The sequence below is a fragment of the Schistocerca serialis genome, chromosome 5 (assembly GCF_023864345.2).
Source record: "Schistocerca serialis cubense isolate TAMUIC-IGC-003099 chromosome 5, iqSchSeri2.2, whole genome shotgun sequence".
NCBI classification, from domain to species: Eukaryota; Metazoa; Arthropoda; class Insecta; order Orthoptera; family Acrididae; genus Schistocerca; species Schistocerca serialis.
The window spans coordinates 290,083,689-290,110,890 of NC_064642.1; the positions used below are offsets into that span (position 1 = coordinate 290,083,689).

General features: G+C 37.2%; 1 protein-coding gene across 3 annotated transcripts in view; it reads left to right on the forward strand.

The window, feature by feature from the left end:
• LOC126481428 (DNA-directed RNA polymerases I and III subunit RPAC1) overlaps positions 1–27,202 on the forward strand; it is a 219,228-nt gene that overhangs the window by 191,747 nt on the left and 279 nt on the right. For all 3 annotated transcript variants that reach the window (XM_050105174.1, XM_050105175.1, XM_050105173.1), the window contains exons 7-8: positions 13,839–13,961; positions 16,347–16,463. In XM_050105174.1, coding sequence (XP_049961131.1) covers positions 13,839–13,961; positions 16,347–16,463 — 240 coding nt within the window. The remainder of the gene's footprint in view (positions 1–13,838; positions 13,962–16,346; positions 16,464–27,202) is intronic.

Genomic DNA, 27,202 nt, shown 5'->3' on the forward strand with positions numbered 1-27,202 from the left:
ATCCCCTCTCCCGACACCAAATATCAGAACTCCACAGTTGGGAATTGGTGTTACAACATGTGCGTTTTTCTCGCCACCTACATGTCCTAAATTTACATTAATTTCTGTAGCTTCAGCATTTCTTTTCGGGAACTATTCCTTTTCTTCACTCCCTTTTCAGACCTTCCCCTGTCTTGAAGGGCACACAAACATACACTAACACAGCCATATAGTGGCTGAAGACTGTTTATAATATAGCATGGAGTTGTTAGAATGTTGTAATTCAGTATAGAACTTTAAAAATATTGTAATTAATACATTATGCTGAGCAGTTAATGTGACCATTGCCTTGAGTAAATACTGAATGAGTAAATAAATAAATAATTTATCAAACATGACAGTGGTTCAAAAGGTACAGTTATTGATAATGCAAGTTGATGTTACCATGGTTTTAGCTCCAGAAACAAGATAAATAAGAGATTAACTAAATTTATGAAATTCAAGAAAGAGTTCCGCGAGGTGCAGTGCCCAGTCTTAACATTGAGGGGAGCTCCTCTGGGTGTTCTGACCAGTCTGACATTGAAGAGTGTTCTTCAAGGTGGTTTGATCAGTCCACCATTATTTAATACTTTCATCAATGACCTCTCCTCAGGAGAAGCAAAAACCACACTGTATGCAGATGATCTAGTTATTTGGATTTCATTTCCAAATAACAAAAGGAATTAATTACCAATAAAATGAACCAAGTGGTAAAATGCATTGAAGAGTGGTTATATGAAAACCGTAACAAAGTAAACACTCAGAAAACCTACTAACCATATATTTTCTTCACATTGCTCTCATCCAACAGCAACTCTAAAAATTGTAGGGGAAGATATACAGCACTATGAACACTCCAAATATTTATTGGTACATATGGGTCACAAATTAAACTGGCAAATCTACACAAATAAAACTGCTGGGAAAGCCAAAAACAGAATCGGCATTTTTAGGAGATTAGCTGATGGGTATGTTCAAGGATGGTGATATCCGTGAGAATTCTTTCTATCTAGGTTAGAAACAACTGAAATAAGTATTCAAAGGTTAACACTGCTTTTGTATGAGAAACAGATTTATCTGCCCAATCATATTAAATGCCAAAATTATAAAGATTAATGTAACAGTAATAGTAACCACTGGAAAGACAAATTTGCTTCCTCAGTTTCAGTACCAGCTGGACATAATGCATAATTGTAAAAAAGTGGAAAAGATAAATTAATAATGAGGGCTACAGCATTAAAAACCATTAATGTGAGATACCCTGAAGAATAGTGACTCCATCTGCACAGATGTTTCATTTATTGAAAAAGAAAAAACATTGGCATTGGAATATGCAGCAAAGTTTTCTCTTTCTATCAAACTTTAGGACTGCACCACACAGATTTTGAAGGCGAAGTTGAAGCCATCATAACTGTAACATGTCAGCTAATCAACTATATACACACATTTGACAAAGCAGTTATATTTTGTAATTCCAGGGCAGCAGTATTAGCAGTTATCGTCACACATGAACCAAAAATCCTTCAGCTTAAAGAAGTCCAAGAAGTAAATAAATGTCTACAATAGAAAGACAAGGCAATTGCAGTTTAATGGGTATCATCTGGCTGTGGCTTAGGAAGTAATGAGGAAGGAGATTTTCTGGCCAAAAAAGGCACACAAATTTAAAAAAAGAAAAACTGGAAAAAAACTAACATGCTATGTTTTGCACTGAAACACATTATTAACAACACATTTCCAGAAACATGAAAATGATCTAATAAAATTTGAAGTGATAGAAAGATCTAGAAAAACCTTGTAAGGACCTGATGTAGCAAGAAGCAAACAAGAGCCATTTTCCGCATGACTACTGGACATGACTGTTGGGCTACCCGTCTGCATAAGATCTCCATCCTGCCATCTCCAGAATGTGTTCCATGTCACAAGATTAGTTTGATCATGAACAAAAGCATTTAAAAGAATGTACAAAATTAAGTGACTCTAATTCAGATTTAACTGCATTGATTTCGGAAGCAAGTAGGTGAATGACATTAAGTGGAATGCCTGAACATTACAACACTAATGTAGCCATTGTTGCCACTGAAACAGAAATGGCACTGATTGATCCTGTAGGTTATTTTGGATTTGGTGTTTTAGTAAGTTGTGCTACAGAGTTTCCTTCGTGTAGAAGAAAGTGCAGTACAGTTCAGTGATTTGTTTTTTGCCTTTGGATGATAAAATGTGTGACAAGATAGAGATGACAGTGCATGCTGTGTATGGTGACCCTTCACGTCAGTGGCAACAGCTAGCTCTTCCATGCACTTAACATGCATGCTGTTGCATTTTCAGTTGCATGTATTATGAAATATTAAAAAGTATGTAATATTTTGAAACTTTTTAAAAGATTTTTTAGTAACTGGCTATTTGATGGACTGAATCTTCCATAATATGTACCAGTGTGATACTCAGCTGCCAGTTTTGGCCCTAGAGTGCAACTGAGGTGCAGGTGTTTGTTTTCTGTTGTGGCCTATGTTTTTTATATTTGTATTTTTGTAATAAAGATATTCAGGGTATCTACGACCCGCGACAGCTTGGAGATCCGGGAAAAACCCGGGAATTTTTTCATCTGGGAGCAAACGGGGAATAACCTGGGAATTTTTTTGAATTCCGAGAATTTTTCATTGTTTTTGTTCTCAGTTAAATTTTTGTAATTTTGACTGGTAAGAACCAATGCTGCAGCAATAAAACATGAATGAGAGAAAAAACTGAAATAAAACTTAAATTGCAGAGGAAATGCACCATATACAGCAACGAAACACAGTGCTCTTACAAGCGTCTGCCAACAGCAAAATATGTCCAAGGCTTTAGGAAGACTATACAGTGCTTTGTAACAACAAATTGCCTCTGATGAGCATGATGTCACAACTGTTAACATTAGATTTGTTTTAGCAGTTAAAAGTGGGATCATGCCCATGCGCAGTTGAGCAGTATCTTATTCCGCTTCTGGCTACAGAAACGTGGCTGTTGGCTATGTAAGCAGTCACAGCAAAAAAAAGGGGGGGAAGGCAGCTAGGTGCTACCGGGAAAAATTTTACTGGCACACCCAAGCTGCCAGATTGCGCAGCAGCCCTGGATCTAGGAGTGGATTGGGGGGGGGGGGGGGGGGGGGGGGGGCAAATTCATATTCTTGAGGAAAAAAAACATTGTTTCACAAAGCGCCTAGCATCCAGCGCACGTTTGATCTATCGATTATTTGTATGAATTTGAAACCTGTCCCTGTCAGTTTTTGAACATTGTTGAACACGTTCTAAGTTGATTTCTGAATGAATCATAAGTTGATTTGTGAATGCGTGCATAGTGTACGTGATGTGTCTGTCAGTGGAATCCTCATCACATCTAGAAATAAACTTTCCTGCAGACAAAAGGGGCTATACGAGCTGAGCAGAGTATAGCCGAACGAAAGAAAGCCAACCACTGTCTGATTATGTGGTTGATAGGGTTTGCGAATGATGAGTGTTGTTATGATTACCAGTGAAATTCATAGATTCAGACAACCTGGGTGTGAATAAACGACCAACAGGAATAACAGGCAAGAAAGATTATGTATTATCTTCTCGGTGTAACCAGGAAAATGAGATTTTGACAGAAAATTTTTGGCCAGATCACTATACTAGCAAGAGCCAGTTGTACAGTCTCCGGCTAGCAGCCACTTTAAGTTCTATTCTGGAAGTAGCGCGGAAAACGCATTGTACAGACACGTAACAATGCCTAACCAGAGAATAATCGTGGGATAACTAAATTGGTGATTTTGGCAGACTTAGTGAAATTAACCGGCGAATAAGCTTTGACATTGGCAGGAATGGATACAGAATTAGTCATGACAACATTGTTTGTTAGAATGAGGAAGGAGAAGAAACGGTGACATCGCATAAATTATGGAAGAATATGACTAATTCCAAATTTATATAAAAATTTTGCCCTACTACTTTCCGATCTCATGCTTGAGAAACTGGAGCATATGAATGAAGTGTAAAACTATTTCCTAACCTAAAGCTTTTTGCTTGTAGTAGACCTAATAGGCATTTGATATTGGTACTTTGTGAATTATATTCTGCCGCGTTATAAAAATGACCATTTCTGCAAAACAGTCTTTTTTATTTGGCGTGTGTTAACAATTGCTGCAGTATTATATGGCCTATTTTGTTTTATCTCACAGACAGTGACAAAATACAGGTAATCAGGTCAAGAAACCACACCAGTCTTGGGTCTATTTGTAATTACACCTTTTTCAGTATTAGACAACGACATTTCGATTTTTCATGTAGCAAAAAGTTTGACAAACTTTGATGAGGTAACAGATCCTTTCGCAGAAAGGAAAGTATGCCATGTAAAGCTGTAGCAAGATTATAGAGAAAAAAATTCTAGGAGCTAAGGATTGAAGAAATGTGCACTATCTTGCTTGTCTCTTCTCTTTACTGGTTTTATGTATCCTATACTTAATTTTATGTGACACAAAGTAGCAAGTTGTTAGCTAATAGGGAATAAAGAGCGCAAATTTTCTGAAGAGGGGGCAGGATGTCAAACCGGCCAACTGGAAGCAGGAGAGGCACCATAGGACATTTTAATTTCCACTGGCCTGAGTATAGTTTGATGGCATCCAGTACAAAATATACACGTTTCAATTCCACAGACCGAAATACAGTGACGTCCGATAGAAGAATGCTGTGTGAAGAGGTGTGGCACTGCACTTTGGCACACTTAAGATCAAATAACATGTCTTACAATTCCTCGGACACGTATGTTTTATGTATCAGACTCTTCAGAAAGATGTGCACTACAAAATGAAGATATTTTTGAAAATTCGATATTTTTTTTTTTTTTTTAATTTTTGATGTCCTATCTCAAACACTCGAGGGACGCCACTATCTACTATTGCCCCTGTTCGAAAATATTGTAGATACGGGTCTGATGTGCAGAGCAGTCTGATTTATAATAGGGAAGCAAGTAGTCTCCATGTGACCCGTGTTTACATTTAGTGATTTTGCTGATTTCTCTTTGTCTACTGCACTCACATCAAATGAAAACAAAATTGATTTCTTTGGCCGGGAACAATCATGTGAATACATGTAATACATTCACATAATTACGGAAGACTAAAATACGTTATTAGTTTCACATTTTATTTTATTTCCACCTTTCTTGACTAAGCATTAATTGCCATGCAGAACAATGAAGTTATTTTTATCGGTTTGCTGAAGAAATTTTCTTTTATTAATCTTTTCCGCTGAGGCAGTCAATATATTTGAAACAAAGGGTTTAGTTCCATAACTATTGGCTAGTTTCAATTGTTCGGTGCATTTCAAGTGAACGTTTTCATCTTCTAGCACGTATGGCATTATTCCATAACAAAGAACCAGACATGAGATAGTGAAGTACTGGTACCCAAGGAAATTTACATCCCGAAACCACATTGAAAGGCTTAATATCAGATCAGTGCCTACTTCACTGGGAATCTGAGACTCATTTAAAAATCAGCTGTTTGATGACGAGCCATTTAGAAGAATTTATAGCCCAGAAGATCACACTTTTATGTCGTCGTTAAAAAATTTACTGGCACATTTGTGTGATATATCTTAAAACGTAATACGTGCATAAAAGACCAACATTATATGTGAAAGCTTAGCTTCTCTTGCAGTGTATTGGCCTTAGAGACAAATATTATATGTGAAAGCTTTGTTTTTCTTGTAGCATCATATGTATTAATTTAAACCATTAACTTTTCCTGTTCGTGTGTTCGTGCTACTTGACAGTGATGTTGCTATTGGCTGACTACAGTTTGTGTCCGAAGCTCTGAATATCCGCTGTCATTGGCTGGTGAGATCACATGACATGAGCTACGAACGGCTTAGAAAAGCGCAACAAACATCTTTCCAAAAGGTGTTTTTTTCCCCGGAGTTTCTTTTTCTAAACCGCCGGGAAATTCTACGCCCATGCATAAAACCATAACCATTCAAAGGATTGATAAGTTATACAGTTCCGAGAGAAAATATACTGTCAATTCAGAGGGAAAAACTATGTTTCCACCTGGGAGAAAGAGTATTTTTAACCGGGAAATCCAAGAGAAATTCAGGAATTTTTTTTCCTTGTCCGCATATACACCCTGATGTTTTTTCTCGTATTCTGTAATATTTCTTACACTTTAAACTTCCTGGCATATTAAAACTGTGTGTCGGACCGATACTCGAACTCGGGACCTATTGCATTTCGCGGGCAAGTGCTGTACCATCTGAGCTACTCAAGCACAACTCACGCCCCGTCTGCACTGCTTTACTTCTGCCATTACCTCATCTCTTACCTTTCAAACTTTACAGAAGCTCTCGTGCGAACCTTGCAGACGTAGCACTTCTGAAAGAAAGGATATTGCAGAGACATGGCTTAGCCACAGCCTGGGGGATGTTTCCAGAATGAGATTTTCGCTCTGCAGTGGGAAAATCTCATTGTTTCTACACTTCTTCAGAAAGTGATCTATGATACGTGATACAAATGTATAGTGTTTTCATAATTTTTCAGCTCTGGATGTAAAACTATTATCCTTCCCTTGTTCGTCATAAATCATAGGCATATTTGTGATTCTGTTTATCATGAGAATTTTGCCTATCTCAAAAATTTTGACATATTGAGAATTGTGAGGGGACTTTCAATAAGTAACAAAATACTTTTTTCCTCAGCTAGTTTTGCGTGAAAAATTTCAGAATTTATTGTGGGGCATCATGGAATATTCCTGCATCAGCTCCTACATAGTTTCATGAAGTACTAATAGGTGGCGGCATTATATGTAGCCTTCAAAATGGTGTCTGAAAGAGAGGTGGATTCCAAGCACAGAGCTATCATTGAGTTTCTTTCAGCGGAAAACCAGAGCTTCACAGGTATCCGTAGGCTGCTGCAGAATGTCTGTGGAGACCTAGCAGTGAACAAAAGCACAGTGAGTTGTTGGGAGAGGCGTCTGTTATTGTCACAACAAGGTCATGCAAATCTTTTTGATCTCCTGGATGCCAGACAACCACAGAGAGCTGCGACTCCTGTAATGTTGGAATGTGCAGGTACTCTCATTCGAGAAGATTGACAGATTATAATCAAACACCAACAACTGAATGTCTCTGTTGGTAGTGCTGGCGTGCTTGTCCACCAGTTGGTGTACTCAAATGTATGCACCTGCAGGGTTCTTTGTTGCCTATCAGAAGACCATAAAGAGCAACAAAGGGCCATCTGTGTAGAGTTACTTACACAGTACAAGGCTAATTGTCATAATTTTTGTTGAACATCATCACAGGCGATGAAACATGGGCTCATCACTTCAAATTGGAACCAAAAGGGCAATCCGTGGAGTGGCATTGCACCACATCTCCTCCAAAGAAAAAGTTAAAAGCTGCATCCTCAGCTGATAAAGTCAAGGTGACAGTCATCTAGGACACTGAAGGGGTTATTCTATTTAATGTCCTCCGTCATGGTGAAGCAGTCAGCTCTGAAGTGAATTGTGCTAACCTCAGGAAATTGAAGAAATGACTTAGCGTTTTCATCGCCACAAAAATGCAAATGAATTTTTCCTTTTCCTTAATAACATAAGGCCTCACACAAGTCTGCACACCTGAGAAGAGCTCACAAACCTTTATTGGACTATTCTTCCTCATTCACCCAAAAGCCTTTATCTCACGTCTACTGATTTCCATCTGTTTGGCCCAGTGGAGGATGCACTCTGTGGGAAGCAGTACATGGGTAATTGGGAGGGTATCGATGCAGCAAGATGTCGGTTCTGACATTGACCAGTACAGTGGTACCATGTGGGCATGCCGACCCTCGCAGTCAGCTGGTGTAAGGCCATCACATTGAATGGAGATTATGTTGCATAGTAGGGTTTTGTAGCGAGAAGAGTGGGGAATAATATTGTGTATTGGTGTTCTGAATATTCAGAAAAAAGTGTTGCGGTACTTATTGAATGCCCTTCTTACATGACCTGTTTAGATATCTTTGGCATATTTTGGGTACATAGTTAGTCTCTTACCACTCAATTTACTATGGCGTAGTCTTCTGAGGCCATGCAGGACAAGTAAAAAAATATTTATTATGTAGTATAAATATCGTGCAGTGTTGATAACCGAACATCTTGCAGAAATGTTTTCAGAGAACTTGGTGTTATTACACTCATGTGCCAACAATTTTATGACCTATGATATTTATGACTACTAATACCAATACCTTTGGGACAAACTGTAAAATTCTCATCTACAATATTAGAAGTAAAAATAAATTGCATTGAATACTGTGTGTACCTGTCTAGGGTTGGGAATTTAATTTTACTGTCCAGTGCAGAAAGTCTTTAGTAGATTTCTTGTAGACATAATACACAAAATCAGAAATCCCTAGATATTAAAAAAACAAGATACCTTATCAATATGATATGGAAAGTCCTGGTGGAATGTATTTTAAGGAGTAAAGATAACAACTCACTGAATAGCAGAGCACTGAGTCATCAAAAGGCACATAAAATGAGAGAGAACTGTGCTAGTTTTCAAATGAAACCCTTCATAGAACTATAATTATAGAACACACAGAGAGAAACACATTCTCTCTCTCTCTCTCTCTCTCTCTCTCTCTCTCTCTCTCTGTCTCTCTCTCTCTCTCTCTCTCCCCCTCCCCCCTCTCTCTCTCTCTCTCTCTCTCTCTCTGTCTCTCTCTCTCTCTCTCTCTCCCCCTCCCCCCTCTCTCTCTCTCTCTCTCTCTCTCTCTCTCTCTCTCTCTCCCCCCCCCTCTCCCTCTCTCCCTCCCTCTCCCCCCCTCCCCTCCCCCTCCTCCCTATTCCTATCCCCCCCCCATGCCCTCACTCTCGTATGGGATAGGGATGTGGCTCTGGTAGCTGATACTCTTCCCAAAATGGTTGTTGGCCACTCACACAATCTACACAGTATTCTAATCCATCTGAATGCAACAGCTATATGCAAAAGCTATTCCTCAGCTTTACTACATGAGGTGCAAGTCCTGCCCAATACACATACCCAGATCTTCCTCCCAAAGTCCCAGCTCAAGGATTATCCTATCCTATCAGACACTGGGCCACTTCTCGAAATAGTGATGCCATACACCTGCTCAGCTGTAATTTCTACACAGCATTTGATTTGGTTATGACTGCCAACTAGCTGTCCACCCTAACAAATGATTACCACCAAACTGTGACAAAGACCAGAATTGACCACCCAGTAGCAGAACATGATGCAGAACATGATATGCACGATTTCAGAGGCTGTTTCACAACCTGTGCCATTTGGAGCCTTCCCCGAAACACCAACTTCCGTGAATTTCATAAATAGTAGTTGTCCTTTCAACACATCCTTCACTCTTGTAATTGGCCTGACCTCAATCTTCACTAGCCCCTGCTTCTCACCCATGTCCACCTCTGCCCTGAAATCGTAACTGCACTTATCCTGCACTGTCACCCTCGTCCCCTGTTCTATCTCCCCCTCCTAAACCACTCCTCCACATTACTGTGTACTCTGCATAATTCACAGTACTTGTGACCAGAACAAGCCACTAGAACCACATTCCTATTCTAAGCACCTGCTGCCTCTCACTCCCAGCTGTCTACCACTCTTCCCCAACCAACCTCTCATTCTCCATCTCCTTTACTGAGCGAGGTGGCGCAGTGGTTAGACACTGGACTTGCATTTGGAAGGTCGACATTTCAATCTCATATGCGGCCATCCTGAATTAGGTTTTCCGTGATTTCCCTGAATCGCTCCAGGCAAATGCCAGGATGGTTCCTTTGCAAGGGCACGGGCTACATCTTTCCCTAATCTGATGAGAATGATGACCTCACAGTTTGGTCTCTTCCCCCGAACGACCCAAACCTCCAACCCCCCCCCCCCCCCCCCCCCTCTCCCCACCTCCTTTCTTCTGTTGCCCACCCTCCACCCTCCACTGGACACATTACTCCATTTGACCTATAGTGCCAGCACAAGCCTAGGCCATGTAGCTCTAAGGTGTGTGTGTGTGGGGGGGGGGGGGGGGGGTGCACGTTGTAGTAGTAGTAGTAGTAGTAGTAGTAGTAGTAGTAGCAGCAGCAGCAGTAGCATTATACATGAATGGGATAACATGTTGGGGCATTCATGTACCATCTAACCTGTTATTTTAGTTTTTGGTGTGACTTCCCAGCAGGGATTAAATTTTGTGCTACAAGTACACATTTATGTACTTCATGTGAAATAGTGACATTGGATTTTAATTATATTATATACAGGGAAATCAGTTTTCCTGAAGTAATCTGCTATGTCTGGATCTTCTGTATGGCATCATGTACAGTCTGTAAATGCTGTATGTGTGACCATCTTAACATGATGGCAGTATGTGTCTTTATTTTCAGTTTTTAATTGTTCAATTTTGGCTATATTTGATTATAGTTCATGTGGCTGCTTGTTGTAAAGGAAAGCTCTGTCTTCCTTTTTCTGATCTTATATTGTCATGTTGATATTGCTAGGTCCATTTGAATATAACTGAATGGTTGCAGTTAGCTAATGGTGTGAAATAGGACACTTTATTTCAAATAAATAACAGCCTCACTCAGTAAGAAGCAAAAAAAGCCTTCTCCTAAATTCCTAGACGAAGTGTATTCCTGCTAAAATGTTCACTGTCTTTCACATTTGGTCCCACTTAATAACCTGTAAAACTAAACAGCTTCAATCCAGTTTATCTGTGTCAAATTACGACCTTCCATCTTGGGTTACCGCCCACATAATAACCTGTAAAACTGAACAACTTCAATCCAGTTTTTCTTTGTCAAATTACGACCCTCCATCTTGGGTTACCGTGTACATTATCCACCATCTGCAAATTCTCCTAACAGAAGACCCTCCCCCAGAAGACTATCACAAATCAGATATTAGGAGAACAGTGGATGTGATGCTAGGTGCAGTGGGTATCCTCATCAATCCTGCTCTGCTCGAGCACAAATTTTGTATTCCTTGGACATGGTTGTTGTTGAATGTAAGTACAACTTCCATTTTCAACAGAAAAGTAGTAGTATAATTCCTAAATGGCTTATACATTTGCTAAAGACACTGATTTTCACTCAAAACACTTTGAAACATTAAAAATCATGAGGCTGGGGACTGGAATACGGTGGCTGAGAATGCCTGTATATTGTCTGGTAAATAATAATAATAATAATAATAATAATAATAATAGAAACCTAAAGATCAAGCAGACACAGCAAACCCAGCTAAATATCGCCTCATAACATGGCTACCAACAATATACAAAATATTAACTTCAGTCATTACGCAGAAATTAATGACACATACAACACAGAACAAAATTATAAATGAAGAACAAAAAGGCTGTTGCAAAGGAGCACGAGGATGTAAAGAGCAACTGATAATAGATGCAGAGGTGACATACCAAGCTAAAACTAAGCAACGGTCGCTACACTACGCATACATTGATTACCAAAAAGCTTTTGATAGTGTACCCCACTCATGGTTACTACAAATATTGGAAATACACGAAGTAGATCCTAAATTGATACAGTTTCTAAACATAGTAATGAAAAATTGGAAAACCACACTTAATATCCAAACAAATTCAAATAATATCACATCACAGCCAATACAGATTAAGCGTGGAATATACCAAGGAGACTCATTAAGTCCTTTCTGGTTCTGCCTTGCTTTGAATCCACTATCCAACATGTTAAATAATACAAATTATGGATACAATATTACTTGAACATACCAACACAAAATCACACATTTTCTATACATGGATGATCTAAAACTACTGGCAGCAACAAATCAACAACTCAACGAATTACTAAAGATAACAGAAATATTCAGCAATGACATAAATATGGCTTTTGGAATTGACAAATGTAAGAAAAATAGCATAGTCAAGGGAAAACACACTAAACAAGAAGATTACATACTGGATAACCACAGCGACTGCATAGAAGCGATGGAAAAAACAGATGCCTATAAATATCTAGGATACAGACAAAAAATAGGAATAGATAATACAAATATTAAAGAGGAACTAAAAGGAAAATACAGACAAAGACTAACAAAAATACTGAAAACAGAATTGACAGCAAGAAACAAGACAAAAGCTATAAATACCTATGCTTTACCAATATTGACCTACTCATTTGGAGTAGTGAAATGGAGTAACACAGACCTAGAAGCACTCAATACACTTACACGATCACAATGCCACAAATATAGAATACATCACATACGTTCAGCAACTGAAAGATTCACATTAAGCAGAAAGGAAGGAGAAAGGGGATTTATCGACATAAAAAACCTACATTATGGACAGGTAGACAATTTAAGAAAATTCTTTCTAGAACGAGCAGAAACTAGCAAAATACACAAAGCAATCACTCATATAAATACATCGGCTACACCACTACAATTTCATAAGCAGCTCTACAACCCTTTAGGTCACATAACATCAACAGATACGAAGAAAGTAAATTGGAAAAAGAAAACACTACAAGGTAAGCACCCGTATCATCTAACACAGCCACACATCGATCAAGATGCATCCAACACATGGCTAAGAAAAGGCAATATATACAGTGAGACGGAAGGATTCATGATTGCAGTACAGGATCAAACAATAAACTCCAGATATTACAGCAAGCATATTATTAAAGATCCCAATACCACAACAGATAAATGCAGACTTATCAAACAACAAATAGAAACAGTATATCACATCACAAGCGGATGTACAATACTAGCAAATGCAGAATACCCCAGAAGACATGACAGTGTAGCAAAAATAATACATCAACAACTTTCCATACAACATAAACTAATAAAACAACACATTCCCACATACAAGTATGCACCACAAAATGTACTGGAGAATGATGAATACAAATTATACTGGAACAGAACCATTATAACAGATAAAACACCACCGCATAACAAACCTGACATCATATTCACCAATAAAAAGAAGAAATTAACACAACTAATCGAAATATCCATACCCAATACAACAAGTATACAGAAGAAAACAGGAGAAAAAATTGAAAAATACATCCAACTGGCTGAGGAAATCAAGGACATGTGGCTTCAGGATAAAGTTGACATTATATCGATTATACTATCAACTACAGGAGTCATACCACACAATATCCACCAGTACATCAACGCAATACAGCTACATCCAAACTTATATATACAACTATAGAAATCTGTAACTATTGATACTTGTTCAATTACCTGAAAGTTCCTAAATGCAATGTAACATATACCGTACAGTTAAAAGGAAGTCACGCTTGATCAAGGTCCACGTCACTTTCCATTTTTAACCAGACATAACGTCTGAGAAAAGGATAGTAATAATAATAATATGTTGATGATGATTAAGCTGATTATGATGACAGAGGATGTCTCTCCACTGCAACATTGATTCAAAACCCAGACTTTCATAATTTTACATGGTCTTCTTATCAGTTTACTTACCACAGAGAGAGAGAGAGAGAGAGAGAGAGAGAGAGAGAGAGAGAGAGAGGAGGGGGGAAACCGTAACTGATTTACTACAAGAAATTTTGTGATGAAAGTGATATGGTATATGATCATAATACGTTTTTGAGTAACAATGAAAAATTTGAAAAACATGATGATTTTCTATTGAAGTGTGTTTACAATAAAAAGAAAAAAAGTCCTTTTCCATGGTTTAGTTGCATGCCTAAGTGATTGTTCTTGTTAAATTCAAATATATAAATTAAAATTTTGTTTAGATTAGTGGTGTTTGTATTATCTATGTTTACTCTGAAACTTTTGTAGCTACAGCCTTCTACCGGTTGCATCCAGAAGTTACTCTTCTGAAAGATATTGAAGGAGAAGCAGCCGAGCGATTACAAAAGTGCTTTTCTCCGGGTGTCATTGGTCTAGAAGATGGAAAAAATGGTAAGCAAATAAGGTTTTTTTTTTTTTTTTTTTTTTTTTTTTTTTTTTTTTTTTTTTTTTTTTTTTTTTTTATAGACATGTTTTGTTTTGTATAAAAGCTATGGCACCATGTCACTGTGAAAGAAATTCGGAGTCCACGAACTCGAAAGGTTGACATTAGTGTTGGAAACACCCTTTATTGGGTATGGAGGTGTCACAGAATGACATACAGAGATGTCTGGACATGAGTTTGAGTAAAACATTTGTTTCTCAGTGGGAAGTATCATGAAAATAGTGTGCGGCCACTCAGCACTTGAAGAAGTTTTGGTGCACCTTCTCTTGCTCTCCAAAATGTTGCTAGATGAACACTAACATTGCTCCCTGGGAGAAACTGGAGGATTGTCATTTAAGGTGCACCTTTCAGACTTGGCTAGCATTACTCAGGTTTTGGCTGTTGCAAGCTTACATGATGCCAGGTGTCATCACTTTCGATATTTTATAGATATGCAATTAACAGTATAAATACTGTGTACAGATTTTGGGAAAGTGTTAAGAATGGGTGAGCTCACTTAAATGTGAATGCCAAATGATTGCATTTTAGGTTTACTATACAGCATAAATTTCATTGTGTCAGTGTGGAACTGTTTGGGCATAAAAATTAGCAATTTTTCAACATTATTATTTCTGGAATATTAACTCCTTTTCATGGTTTTGATGTACCACAGGACAGGAATCTGTAAGGTGTATGTCTCACTCACCACATTCATTTTTGTAGATCAAAAGTTCAAGCATTAACACAACTCATCTCATACAGCCTCATACTATTCCAGTTTAGTATCAAAACTGAAAAACTGCTGTACTATAAATATTTTTGTGTATGAGCAGACACTACAAAAGCAAAACTGAGTAGACTATTAGTAATAAGCAGTTGGCAATCCAAATGGTTGCCTTGAGAAGTGTTAATGCAGACACCGTTGGTGAATAATTCAGCATTAAAGTGTATCGTTTTACAGTTGACAACTTGGTTGTTGCAAGAGGAAACAAAGATTTCTCGTACCATTAATTAATAATTGTAGCTCGTAGAATGTTCATTCGCCTGTTGCCACAAGTAAATTTTGAACTCCTTGGTGAGCAACATTTTTGGTTGCCATGACTATGTGAAATGGCACATTTTTAAGTGTTTACAAAAATAATGAAATAAAAATTCTTTGGACCAATCATATTATTGTCTCTAAAAATATTAACCTTTAAAACTCATACACTTTTTCATGCATTCAAACCAATTCTGGTAACCTTTATTTCCACACTGGTGTTGGTGTTGCAAAAATGGGGTATTGGTATGATGCAACATTTTTTTGATGTGATGAAAATCACTGTACGCACATTTTTTATTTCACATAAGAAAGTCCTTTCTTGAAAAATCAAGTGAATACATGCAGAATACTGAAAAGTTAGGCATGGTATTTGAAAAATCGCATAATTTTGTTGGAAGTTCTTTGTGAACAATCCATCTTCGTTAGCTCTGGTTCATCTTGGAACACTCAAGCTATTGATTTCCACCTTGTTTTTATGAATACATCCAAGTTATGATAATGTACACAGATTTTGTGTTTCTTCAATCAAGTTTTCGGGCATTTTGTTTCATCAATTGACATGAACCTGCTTTTAATATTCAGTTAAACTGTGCAAAATTGGTGATCTTTTTCAGTTGAATTTTCATCTAAAATTTGAAGTACTAGATTCTTTAATGAGTGTAAGTATGCCTCTATCTTACAGGAAGTCACATGTCAAATTCTTTAGTCATGTTGTACACAGCTTTGATATTTGTCAACCTTCATGAAATTCATTGTTGACTGCAGTATTTCCATGATGACCTTCTGTAAACCACGCAAAAGACTTTTCTGGAGGTGATTGGTTACCAAAAGTTGAACAAAGTCGTTCAAGGAATTGTTGTTGAGGTAGACCTTTACGGAAATCGTAATAAAATTGCTCAGCAAAATTCTTCATGTGATATTGCCATTCTTTTGACAAAACTGTTTGTTAAAACACTCACTGTAAATAAACAACTCAGCCAGTTTATGATCAGTCATTGTTTTAACAGTAACAAATGGCAAATTTTAAAACAGTATAAATGGCCTGTTCTCAACAGATCACTTAGTGATCATTTGTGAAAACTTACAAAGCGACCCTCATAAGAAATCATCATGTAATGATGTATTTGCTGCATTTTTACGTTTAAATGAGATGTCTCTTGCTTAAATTGTTCACAGACTTGTTTTCCTGAACCATACTTACAAAGTAGTAGTTGTTCATATATTACAAAATTGACAAAATCAATTCTATTTATGTAGTTTGATGATATTTTGTAATAAGTCTTGTTGCTTATTCTGTATCTTTATTTATCAGGTAAAAAGAAAGCCAAAGTTTTAAGTGCAAGGTATGACACATGCAGTAGAAATGTCTTCAGATATGACGACTTAAAAAATGCAGTTAAAATGGAGAGGATAAGGGATCATTATATTTGTAAGTACACAGTATTGTGAATTTTTAGTTTACCACCTTTTATATGGTTGATATATCTATTGCTACAATTCTTTTAGTATCAATTTTAATTATCAAATAGTGAGAAGCCATGTTACTACTTAATTCAGCTGTTTGTGATAAATGTAGATGCATTATTGAACTACCTGTCAAGCAAGAAGAAAGTTAGTAGCTTGTACCGATTTCAGTGTAGATTTCTTTAAAGATAAATACAGGCAGGAAAGATGAACTGTAATCATTATTTAGATATTTCAGTCTAATTTCAGTAGTTATTTTCCAACTCGTGTACTACAGGATAACAGGAAGAAATGCTAATGTCAAATTAAATTTATTTAGTATTGGATTTGTATCAATATTTGAAAGTAGCTTTCCTAAAAAGTTATCAAGAAAACCCATTTAAAACAAGTAACCGTGGATAACTAAGGAAATTAAAACCTCATGTAATATGTAGAGAGAAATTTGAGTAATGGCCAGAATAAGTCATGATCTGACAGCACTTTTATACAACGAAAGCATTGTCGTATTTTAAGGAAAGTCATTAAAATGTCCATAAGTCTGCACATTCTGACTGAAATAAATAATGGAGGTAATAAAATTGAAACTATATGGATTGTTGTCAAATGAGAAAGAGGACAACTATTAACAATTAAACTGAATGACAATGTTGAGACAGATATTTCACAAGTTACAAATACATTTAGCAAACACTTTCTAAATATAGCAGGAAAAATAGGATTAAATGGTTTAGTTGAAGAAGCAAGAGAATGTATTACAAGTGTCATTCCAAAAAACTTTAAGCCACTAGAAGTAGTGCCAACACCCTACACCAAAATTAATAGTATCATAAAAACTCTTAAACATAAAAGCTTATATGGTGTTGATAGAATTTCAAACAGAATTCTGAAAAGTTGCTGTAGGTAATGTCCTCAGTGATAACATATGTAATGCATCACAGACACATGGAATTTTCCCAGATAGATTAAAATATGCAGTTGTTAACTGCTTTACAAGAGGTGTGGCAAGAAAAAAATAATTATCATCAGATTTTCTTGCTGACTTCTTTTTACATAGTATTTGGAAAAGTACTGTACTCAAGAATAGTGTCACATTTAAGTAGAAACAATTACGTAACATATCACAGTTTGGATTTCAGAAGGATTGCTTGAGTGAGAATGCTATTTATACATTCAGCCACCAAGTATTACAAGTCTTACATAATAATGATCGCCAGTTGCTGTTCCTTGTGATCTTTGTAAGGTATTTGGTTGTGTAGAAAACCTTGCACTCTTAAAAAGACTCAAGTTTTATGAACTTAATAGATTTACACACAAATGGTTTGAATCATACTTAAAAAACAGAATGCAAAAAGTTGTGCTGAATAATTCAAACAATGTTGGAAAGATAGAAAGTTTTAGTGTGGGGAGAGTCCAAAAGGGAGTCCCACAAGGCTCAATTTGGGGTCCATTGCTATCCCTTATATACATGAATGAATGACCTTCCACTTAACATTCTACATGCAGAATTGGTACTTTTTGGAGATGTAATCCCATTAGGGAGAAAGCAACACATGAGATTGTTAATATTTTTTTCAGAGAAATATTAAGTGGTTCTCTGAAAATGGACTCGTCCTTAAATTTAAGAAAACACATTTTATTCAGTTCTGTACAACAAGTAAGAGTCATAGCAACAATTGATGTAGCACATGAACAGGAGTCAGTAAACACAGTAGAATGCTTCAAATTTTTGGCTGTAAATATTGACAAAAAAAATTAAAAAAAAAAAAAAAAAAGAATTGGAAGTAGTCTGGCTAGTACTGGAAACAATTGAATCAACCTCCTGACATATTTTGTGTATTCCCATTTAATAATATCTTATGGAATAATTTTCTGGGGTAACTCATCACTTAGAAAGACAGCACTGATTCTACAAAAAGGTATAGTGAAAATAATATTTGGTGTTAACCTATCTATGGGACATGTGACATATGACAACTAACACCTATGAACATGTTATTCAGCACAGATGAGTAAATTGTTCCCTTGGAGTGCTGAGAGTTGATAAGGGACTGTTTCTAAGTGCAGGTTTGCCATGTAAAGAATTGCTCAAGTTTTCCTCCACAGTAAGAACTTCATCTCGGTTGGTATATCAATATCCAAGACCAAGTGTAAGTCTTACAAACCATAATGATTTTGACATGGAGATATGGCCTGATGCCAGAATTTATATAGTTGTTGTGTCTTCTTGTTGGTGTTTCTTTTTCCCCCGGTGGATTCAAATGTCAGCCATTACAGTCTTGATCTAGCCACTGTATCCACTGGAACAGGGAGGAACAGGCTTTTGCAGTACAATAAGCAAGTGAAATGTAGCATATACTCGATCTCACAGAACTACACACCTTCTCTGCTATTTGGCTGTTGATGTATAATTTTTTGTCCCTCTTTACCAGCTTCGTAATTTAGGGGAGAGAAAAAACTATGTAATATATCTTTCTTTAATAACAGTATTTGTTATGTTCAGCTTGGTTGGGATTGTATTGATTGGCAAGATGACAAAAATTCATAATAATGACTTACACAAAATTGGTGCAATTGACTTTTCATGTGGTAAGCTAAGGTGTATAAGTTCCAAAATACAAAAGAAGAAAAGAAAGAAAAATGCAGATCACAAATTTTACAAAAGAAAATTACAAACTATGAATTAAAAGCCACATATCCTACAAAAAATAGATTTGACACAATATTCCACAGTTATACACCTATATAAATATTTGATATCCATTTAACTTCATCAGCTGTAATTTCCAGGACATCATTCCATTCCTAACATATCTTCTCTTGAAGTTTTGTTGGCCAGTGTGCTCTGTGATCTGCTCTACAGACACTTTCAAGATTATCAATCATCCCCCTTTTATGAATGGGTATGTTAGAACTGATATGACCTTTTTTGACCATACCTAGGTGGCACCAAATTTTCTTGGATAGTTCAGTCGCTGACTCTTCATGGTGTTACCGAAGAAACCTTTGTTAGGCTCCCATCTCTCCTCTCCATGCAAGCTCCCGGATGAAGAGCTAATGCTGCAACAGGATGTCATCAACACCCCCCCCCCCCCTCCCTCTGCCGCCGCCCTGCTGCCCCAGGTCTGTGAAACAGACTTCAAGCAAGAGCGTTATTCAGGACAGTGTGGACTGGAAGTACTGGTGGGAATACTGAAACATGAAACTTGTTTCATTTTCTAATTGTGGTCTGTTGTCACGTCACATCTGGCAGAGGGATGTCCACAAGTGTATGGAGCCAAATATTGGTGGGGATTTTATCATTCCAGCTATAATGCACAATGGCTCATTGAGGTGTTCACTTATTTTGTTGCTGTGGTGTCTGCATCCATGCTAGTGTACAATACTCAGCAGCTGAGTGCACTAGCTATTGTGCAACATTACATAGGAAATCTGCTTGCACTCCCATAGTTTTTTGTGACAATTTATTTATTATGTTATTTCTGGTTTTTTGCATTCATCCAATCTGCTGCAGATGTTTTTTAGATGTCCTAGAACAGTCAAAAGTGATGATGCCAGTATATTTTAGATAATTGGTGTGGTTTATTTGTTTGTTGTCAAATGAAACATTTGAGCCTTGTGACACCCAGATGGTTATGTAAGTGGAATGTACAACACTTTACTTTCAGGGTTTTGCCACATTCAACTGTTCTTATAATATTCACTCAGCTGCTCAAAATCTTCCGTTAGATTGTGTTCCCTTTCATGTATGAGGATGTGCTGAAAAGTAATGCCTCTGAATTTTTTATTCTGTTATCAGTATAGTTCATGTGTTACATGTTGTTCATATTAGTTGGTTGACTTTCGTGCTGTGCTGATGCAAGTTGCAACACTATGTCATTAGAGGGCTGTGAATTGTAGTGAGTAATATGGTGGTGTGTAATGTAACTATATCAGTGCATGAGAGCGACCTCAGAAAACTGAAAGCACGAGTTTAAAGAGTTCATCTGAACTTAGAGCACCCTCTTCTTCAGCATGACAATGCCAGGCCACACAAAAGCACTGCAACATCTGCAACAGTCTGATGCCATGAGTTCACTGTGATCAAGAGGTAAGGTTGTGACTCTGTCAACAAAGTCAAACATTCTACAGTGATGGTATCAATAAACTCTCTCTCGGAGAAATGTGTTTGTTGCCAGGGTGACTATATTGCAAAATAAATGTGTAGACATTAAGAATATAAAATAAGAATGTTAATGAAGCGTGTTTCAATTACAGGACAATATACAGCCATTTCGGTTGCACGAAATTTTGTCAATTGACCACGGTTTTGATTGCACTAGGGTTGGGCAGTTTTCATCAGAATAAAATGTTACATGGAATACCTAAAGTATAATGATGTGGATTGAAATAATATACACTTAGTAGGATTAGTTCCATAAATTACGTACAAACAGAATGTACTTACATGTAATCAAACCATGGTCCAATACATTTGAGCAAAAGTGCTCCCATCAATGTTATAAGAATAGAAACTAAAATGTAAAAGTATAAGATGATTGTCTACCAGATAAAATACTCGATCGAACATAATGATAACTGCAAGGTCATAAGGACCAAGAGGAGCGTAATAGAGCTGCAACCATCAGACTAAACGGCTAAGACGCCGTAGGCAGGCACAAGGTGGATACAAGAACAGATTCACACCATGTAGCAGAAGGCTGTAGGTTGCAGTAAGTACTGGGAGATGATGAAGCTTGCACAGGATAGAGTAGCATGGAGAGCTGCATCAAACCAGTCTCAGGACTGAAGACCACAACAACAACAGCAGAAGGTAATCAAAATACAGACAACTTAAGAGCAAATGAGGTATTACAAGGACAATTTTAAACACTATTGGTAAGAAACAGTAACCCACATATGAAATTTACAACATAACATAACAGTTTATTTAAAAAATAAAATACAGTTCAGTTAATATACAGAGGAAACATAAGATTAGAAGGAAAAACCATGTTTAGGAGAGTACATTGAGGAGAATATCACCAGTCAGACATTTTTAATTAGTGGTTCTATACCTTGAAAAAAGATTTGTTGCGTAACTGCAAACTGTTCATTAAGAATGAGACCGACCTTCAGAGATAGGTGTTTAAGGATTTTATAACTTTTCTAAGATGTTAAGCCTAAAGCCTTTTTTCTCTTAGTACAAAATCTGGATGTCTTGTACATCTTTAGGATTACACCCTGTGACTAATAAATGATTGGCAAAAGTTGGTTCATGAACATTGGTGCCTTTTTTCCCTAGAAGATGTTCCTTGAATCTTATCAAAATAGCTCAGCCTGTTTGCCCTATGTAATAGGTGGAACAACTGTAACAATTCTATAAACACCAGAATTTTGCGAAGGGGAAAACATAGGTTTCAAGTTATGTATGATGTTACTTTTTAAGAAATTATTAGTGGAAAAGTCTGCTCTACAGTTATACTTATTTTGAAGCAGGCACTGTATTTTGTAAGAATCTGGACCCAGAAATGGTGTATGGAAAAATCTTTTCTTTTCATTAGGTTCATTATTAGAAATGCCTATGGTGGTGATTTTCTTATTGGTTTTAGTGAAAATCATTAGAGCCACCTCCATCCCCCTTTCTAGTGAAAATCTCAAATTTTAAATCAGTCTGATTAAAACTATTGCAGTCAATAATGGCTATGACCCTTCCATAATAGATAATATTTGTAGTAGTAAAACCAATAAGAGACCATGGTGTCATTACATGTGAGTACATTCTGTTTTCATGTAATTTATGGAAGTAATACTGTTAAGTATATATTATTTCAATCCATGTCATTATATTTTAGGTATTGCATGTAACTTTTTATTCTGATGAAGATTGCTCTAGTGCAATCAAAACTGTGGTCAGTTGACAAAATTTCGTGCAACCTAAGTGGCTGTATGTACGTTCTGTAATTAAAAAGCGTACGGTTGCTAGATAAGACCCAATAGAATGCTTAAAATTGAAAGTTTGTTTTATTTAAAAAGCTTTAAGAGTTTTCTCATAAAACATCCAGAGGTATTACTTTTCTACATGCCTTTTTAGGTGATTTGTTTGGATGTCTAGTGCCATCTCATCATTATAAATATTTGTTGTGTATTCAGTGGTACAAACGTGTGGTTCCTGAAGAGGGGCAGCAGCCTTTTCAGTAGTTGCAAGGGCAACAGTCTCGATGACTGACTGATCTGGCCTTGTACCAATAACCAAAACGACCTTGCTGTGCTGGTACTGCGAACGGCTGAAAGCAAGGGGAAACTACAGCCGTAATTTTTCCCGAGGGCATGCAGCTTTACTGTATGATTAAATGATGATGGCGTCCTCTTGGGTAAAATATTCCGGAGGTAAAATAGTCCCCCATTCGGATCTCCGGGCGGGGACTACTCAAGAGGATGTCGTTACCAGGAGAAAGAAAACTGGCGTTCTACGGATCGGAGTGTGGAATGTCAGATCCCTTAATCGGGCAGGTAGGTTAGAAAATTTAAAAAGGGAAATGGATAGGCTGAAGTTAGATATAGTGGGAATTAGTGAAGTTCGGTGGCAGGAGGAACAAGACTTCTGGTCAGGTGACTACAGGGTTATAAACACAAAATCAAATAGGGGTAATGCAGGAGTAGGTTTAATAATAAATAGGAAAATAGGAATGCGGGTAAGCTACTACAAACAGCATAGTGAACGCATTATTGTGGCCAAGATAGATACGAAGCCCACACCTACTACAGTAGTACTAGTTTATGTGCCAACTGGCTCTGCAGATGACGAAGAAATTGAAGAAATGTATGATGAAATAAAAGAAATTATTCAGATTGTGAAGGGAGACGAAAATTTAATAGTCATGGGTGACTGGAATTCGAGTGTAGGTAAAGGGAGAGAAGGAAACATAGTAGCTGAATATGGATTGGGGCTAAAAAATGAAAGAGGAAGCCGCCTGGTAGAATTTTGCACAGAGCACAACATAATCATAATTAACACTTGGTTTAAGAATCATGAAAGAAGGTTGTATACATGGAAGAACCCTGGAGATACTAAAAGGTATCAGATAGATTATATAATGGTAAGACAGAGATTTAGGAACCAGGTTTTAAATTGTAAGACATTTCCAGGGGCAGATGTGGACTCTGACCACAATCTATTGGTTATGACCTGTAGAGTAAAACTGAAGAAACTGCGAAAAGGTGGGAATTTAAGGAGATGGGACCTGGATAAACTGACTAAACCAGAGGTTGTACAGAGTTTCAGGGAGAGCGTAAGGGAACAATTGCTACAAATGGGGGAAAGAAATACAGTAGAAGAAGAATGGGTAGCTTTGAGGGATGAAGTAGCGAAGGCAGCAGAGGATCAAGTAGGTAAAAAGACGAGGGCTAGTAGAAATCCTTGGGTAACAGAAGAAATATTGAATTTAATTGATGAAAGGAGAAAATATAAAAATGCAGTAAATGAAGCAGGCAAAAAGGAATACAAACGTCTCAAAAATGAGATCGACAGGAAGTGCAAAATGGCTAAGCAGGGATGGCTAGAGGACAAATGTAAGGATGTAGAGGCTTATCTCACTAGGGGTAAGATAGATACTGCCTACAGGAAAATTAAAGAGACCTTTGGAGATAAGAGAACGACTTGTATGAATATCAAGAGCTCAGATGGAAACCCAGTTCTAAGCAAAGAAGGGAAAGCAGAAAGGTGGAAGGAGTATATAGAGGGTCTATACAAGGGCGATGTACTTGAGGACAATATTATGGAAATGGAAGAGGATGTAGATGAAGATGAAATGGGAGATATGATACTGCGTGAAGAGTTTGACAGAGCACTGAAAGACCTGAGTCGAAACAAGGCCCCTGGAGTAGACAACATTCCATTGGAACTACTGACGGCCTTGGGAGAGCCAGTCCTGACAAAACTCTACCATCTGGTGAGCAAGATGTATGAAACAGGTGAAATACCCTCAGACTTCAAGAAGAATATAATAATTCCAATCCCAAAGAAAGCAGGTGTTGACAGATGTGAAAATTACTGAACTATCAGCTTAATAAGCCACAGCTGCAAAATACTAATGCGAATTCTTTACAGACGAATGGAAAAACTAGTAGAAGCCAACCTCGGGGAAAATCAGTTTGGATTCCATAGAAACACTGGAACACGTGAGGCAATACTGACCTTACGACTTATCTTAGAAGAAAGATTAATGAAAGGCAAACCTACGTTTCTAGCATTTGTAGACTTAGAGAAAGCTTTTGACAATGTTGACTGGAATACTCTCTTTCAAATTCTAAAGGTGGCAGGGGTAAAATACAGGGAGCGAAAGGCTATTTACAATTTGTACAGAAACCAGATGGCAGTTATAAGAGTCGAGGGACATGAAAGGGAAGCAGTGGTTGGGAAGGGAGTAAGACAGGGTTGTAGCCTCTCCCCGATGTTGTTCAATCTGTATATTGAGCAAGCAGTAAAGAAAACAAAAGAAAAATTCGGAGTAGGTGTTAAAATTCATGGAGAAGAAATAAAAACTTTGAGGTTCGCCGATGACATTGTAATTCTGTCAGAGACAGCAAAAGACTTGGAAGAGCAGTTGAACGAAATGGGCAGTGTCTTGAAAGGAGGATATAAGATGAACATCAACAAAAGCAAAACAATGATAATGGAATGTAGTCGAATTAAGTCGGGTGATGCTGAGGGAATTAGATTAGGAAATGAGGCACTTAAAGTAGTAAAGGAGTTTTGCTATTTGTGGGGCAAAATAACTGATGATGGTCGAAGTAGAGAGGATATAAAATGTAGGCTGGCAATGGCAAGGAAAGCGTTTCTGAAGAAGAGAAATTTGTTAACATCGAGTATAGATTTAAGTGTCAGGAAGTTATTTCTGAAAGTATTCGTATGGAGTGTAGCCATGTATGGAAGTGAAACATGGACAATAAATAGTTTGGACAAGAAGAGAATAGAAGCTTTCGAAATGTGGTGCTACAGAAGAATGCTGAAGATTAGATGGGTAGATCACATAACTAATGAGGAAGTATTGAATAGGATTGGGGAGAAGAGAAGTTTGTGGCACAACTTGACCAGAAGAAGGGATCGGTTGGTAGGACATGTTCTGAGGCATCAAGGGATCACCAATTTAGTATTGGAGGGCAGCGTGGTGGGTAAAAATCATAGAGGGAGACCAAGAGATGAATACACTAAGCAGATTCAGAAGGATGTAGGTTGCAGTAGGTACCGGGAGATGAAAAAGCTTGCACAGGATAGAGTAGCATGGAGAGCTGCATCAAACCAGTCTCAGGACTGAAGACCACAACAACAACAACAATTCAGTGGTACAGTGTGTTCATCCATTAAATATTGTTCTGGTGTTGTTGAAGCTCAGAGCCATGCCTCAGTATTCTAATTTGCTGGAAGAGAAAAACAATAGGCTACTACTGATGCACCCTATGATGATGTGGCTGTGGCTTACCTCCTTTGACCACTCATTTATGATGAAATGATCTAAACCCTTTGAAAGAGGACCTAGCATTTAGCCCATGGATTCCTTCTGTGGTTCACCAATTTTCAGTGAGACACCAATTGTCTTAATGAGTTTTACTCGTATTCGGACGTGTGTTCACTACCAGTTTACCAGCTAATGTACTGTACATCCATGTTAGCAGCAGTGAGGTAATCCTAGTCTAGAGTTTGGATTTTATGAAGGATTGGAAGCAGAGGTAATGCTGTAGCTCCATCAATAAAATCAAACATAGTTTATACTCAAACATAATTTATGAAAGTCATAAATTATTGGGAAGGTGTTATCAGTGTTTCCTGCAGTGTTTTTGTAAGTAATCATCCTGACAAAATTTTCCATAGTTAATTTTTTAGTCTCTGTTCTGTAAATCAGGCTTGTTTTTAACATCATACTTTAAAACTAGAATCATGCTCATAATTTTGCATTCTTTGAATCTATGTATGAATGTGTGATGGAATGTGAGAAGCTTGGAACAGGCAAGTGCAATTCAAGCTTCAGATTTTTCACTTTTTTATGTTTGGATATTTTAATCATTTATGCCTCAGAATCTTTTGATAAGGGTACATATGGCCACATTGTTCGAGCTCTGAACAATAGTATTTATAAACAGTATTGTTTTAACAAGATAGTCAGTAGACAGATCTAGTGCAGTAAGATAGAAGTTAATCATCATTACTTTTTATGTAATTTCATTGATAATTTAGTGTTGTTTTTATCACTGTTATGCAGCATTGCTTCATATAAAATTTATAATTTCTAGATGAAAAAGAACACATTATTGTGCCTCATATTCTGTATACTATTTGCTTCTGTATTCGCAAACAGAAAATCATCATCTCACAGCCCTATGTAGCTTTCATATTAACTAACTGCAATGGTATTTTGGTAACACTCCTCTTTAATTGTTTCTTCCTGACCGTGGATGTACAGTACAGTTCTTTGTCGTATATGACATGAAAGAAGGATGATAAATTTGTGACATCACATGATAAAATCTATTTGTCATGTTCTTAAAGTACCCTTACATGAATTATTTTAGCATGTTCATACGAACTCACTCAGCCATTAACCAAAAATCAAAATCTAATTACGTTTGCAGAATGTGTTTAAATGTGCTTTGTAAGTGGGAGGTACATACGTTTCATGAACCCACTTTATTGACCAACAAAATAATTAACTGCCTGAAATATCAAAATAT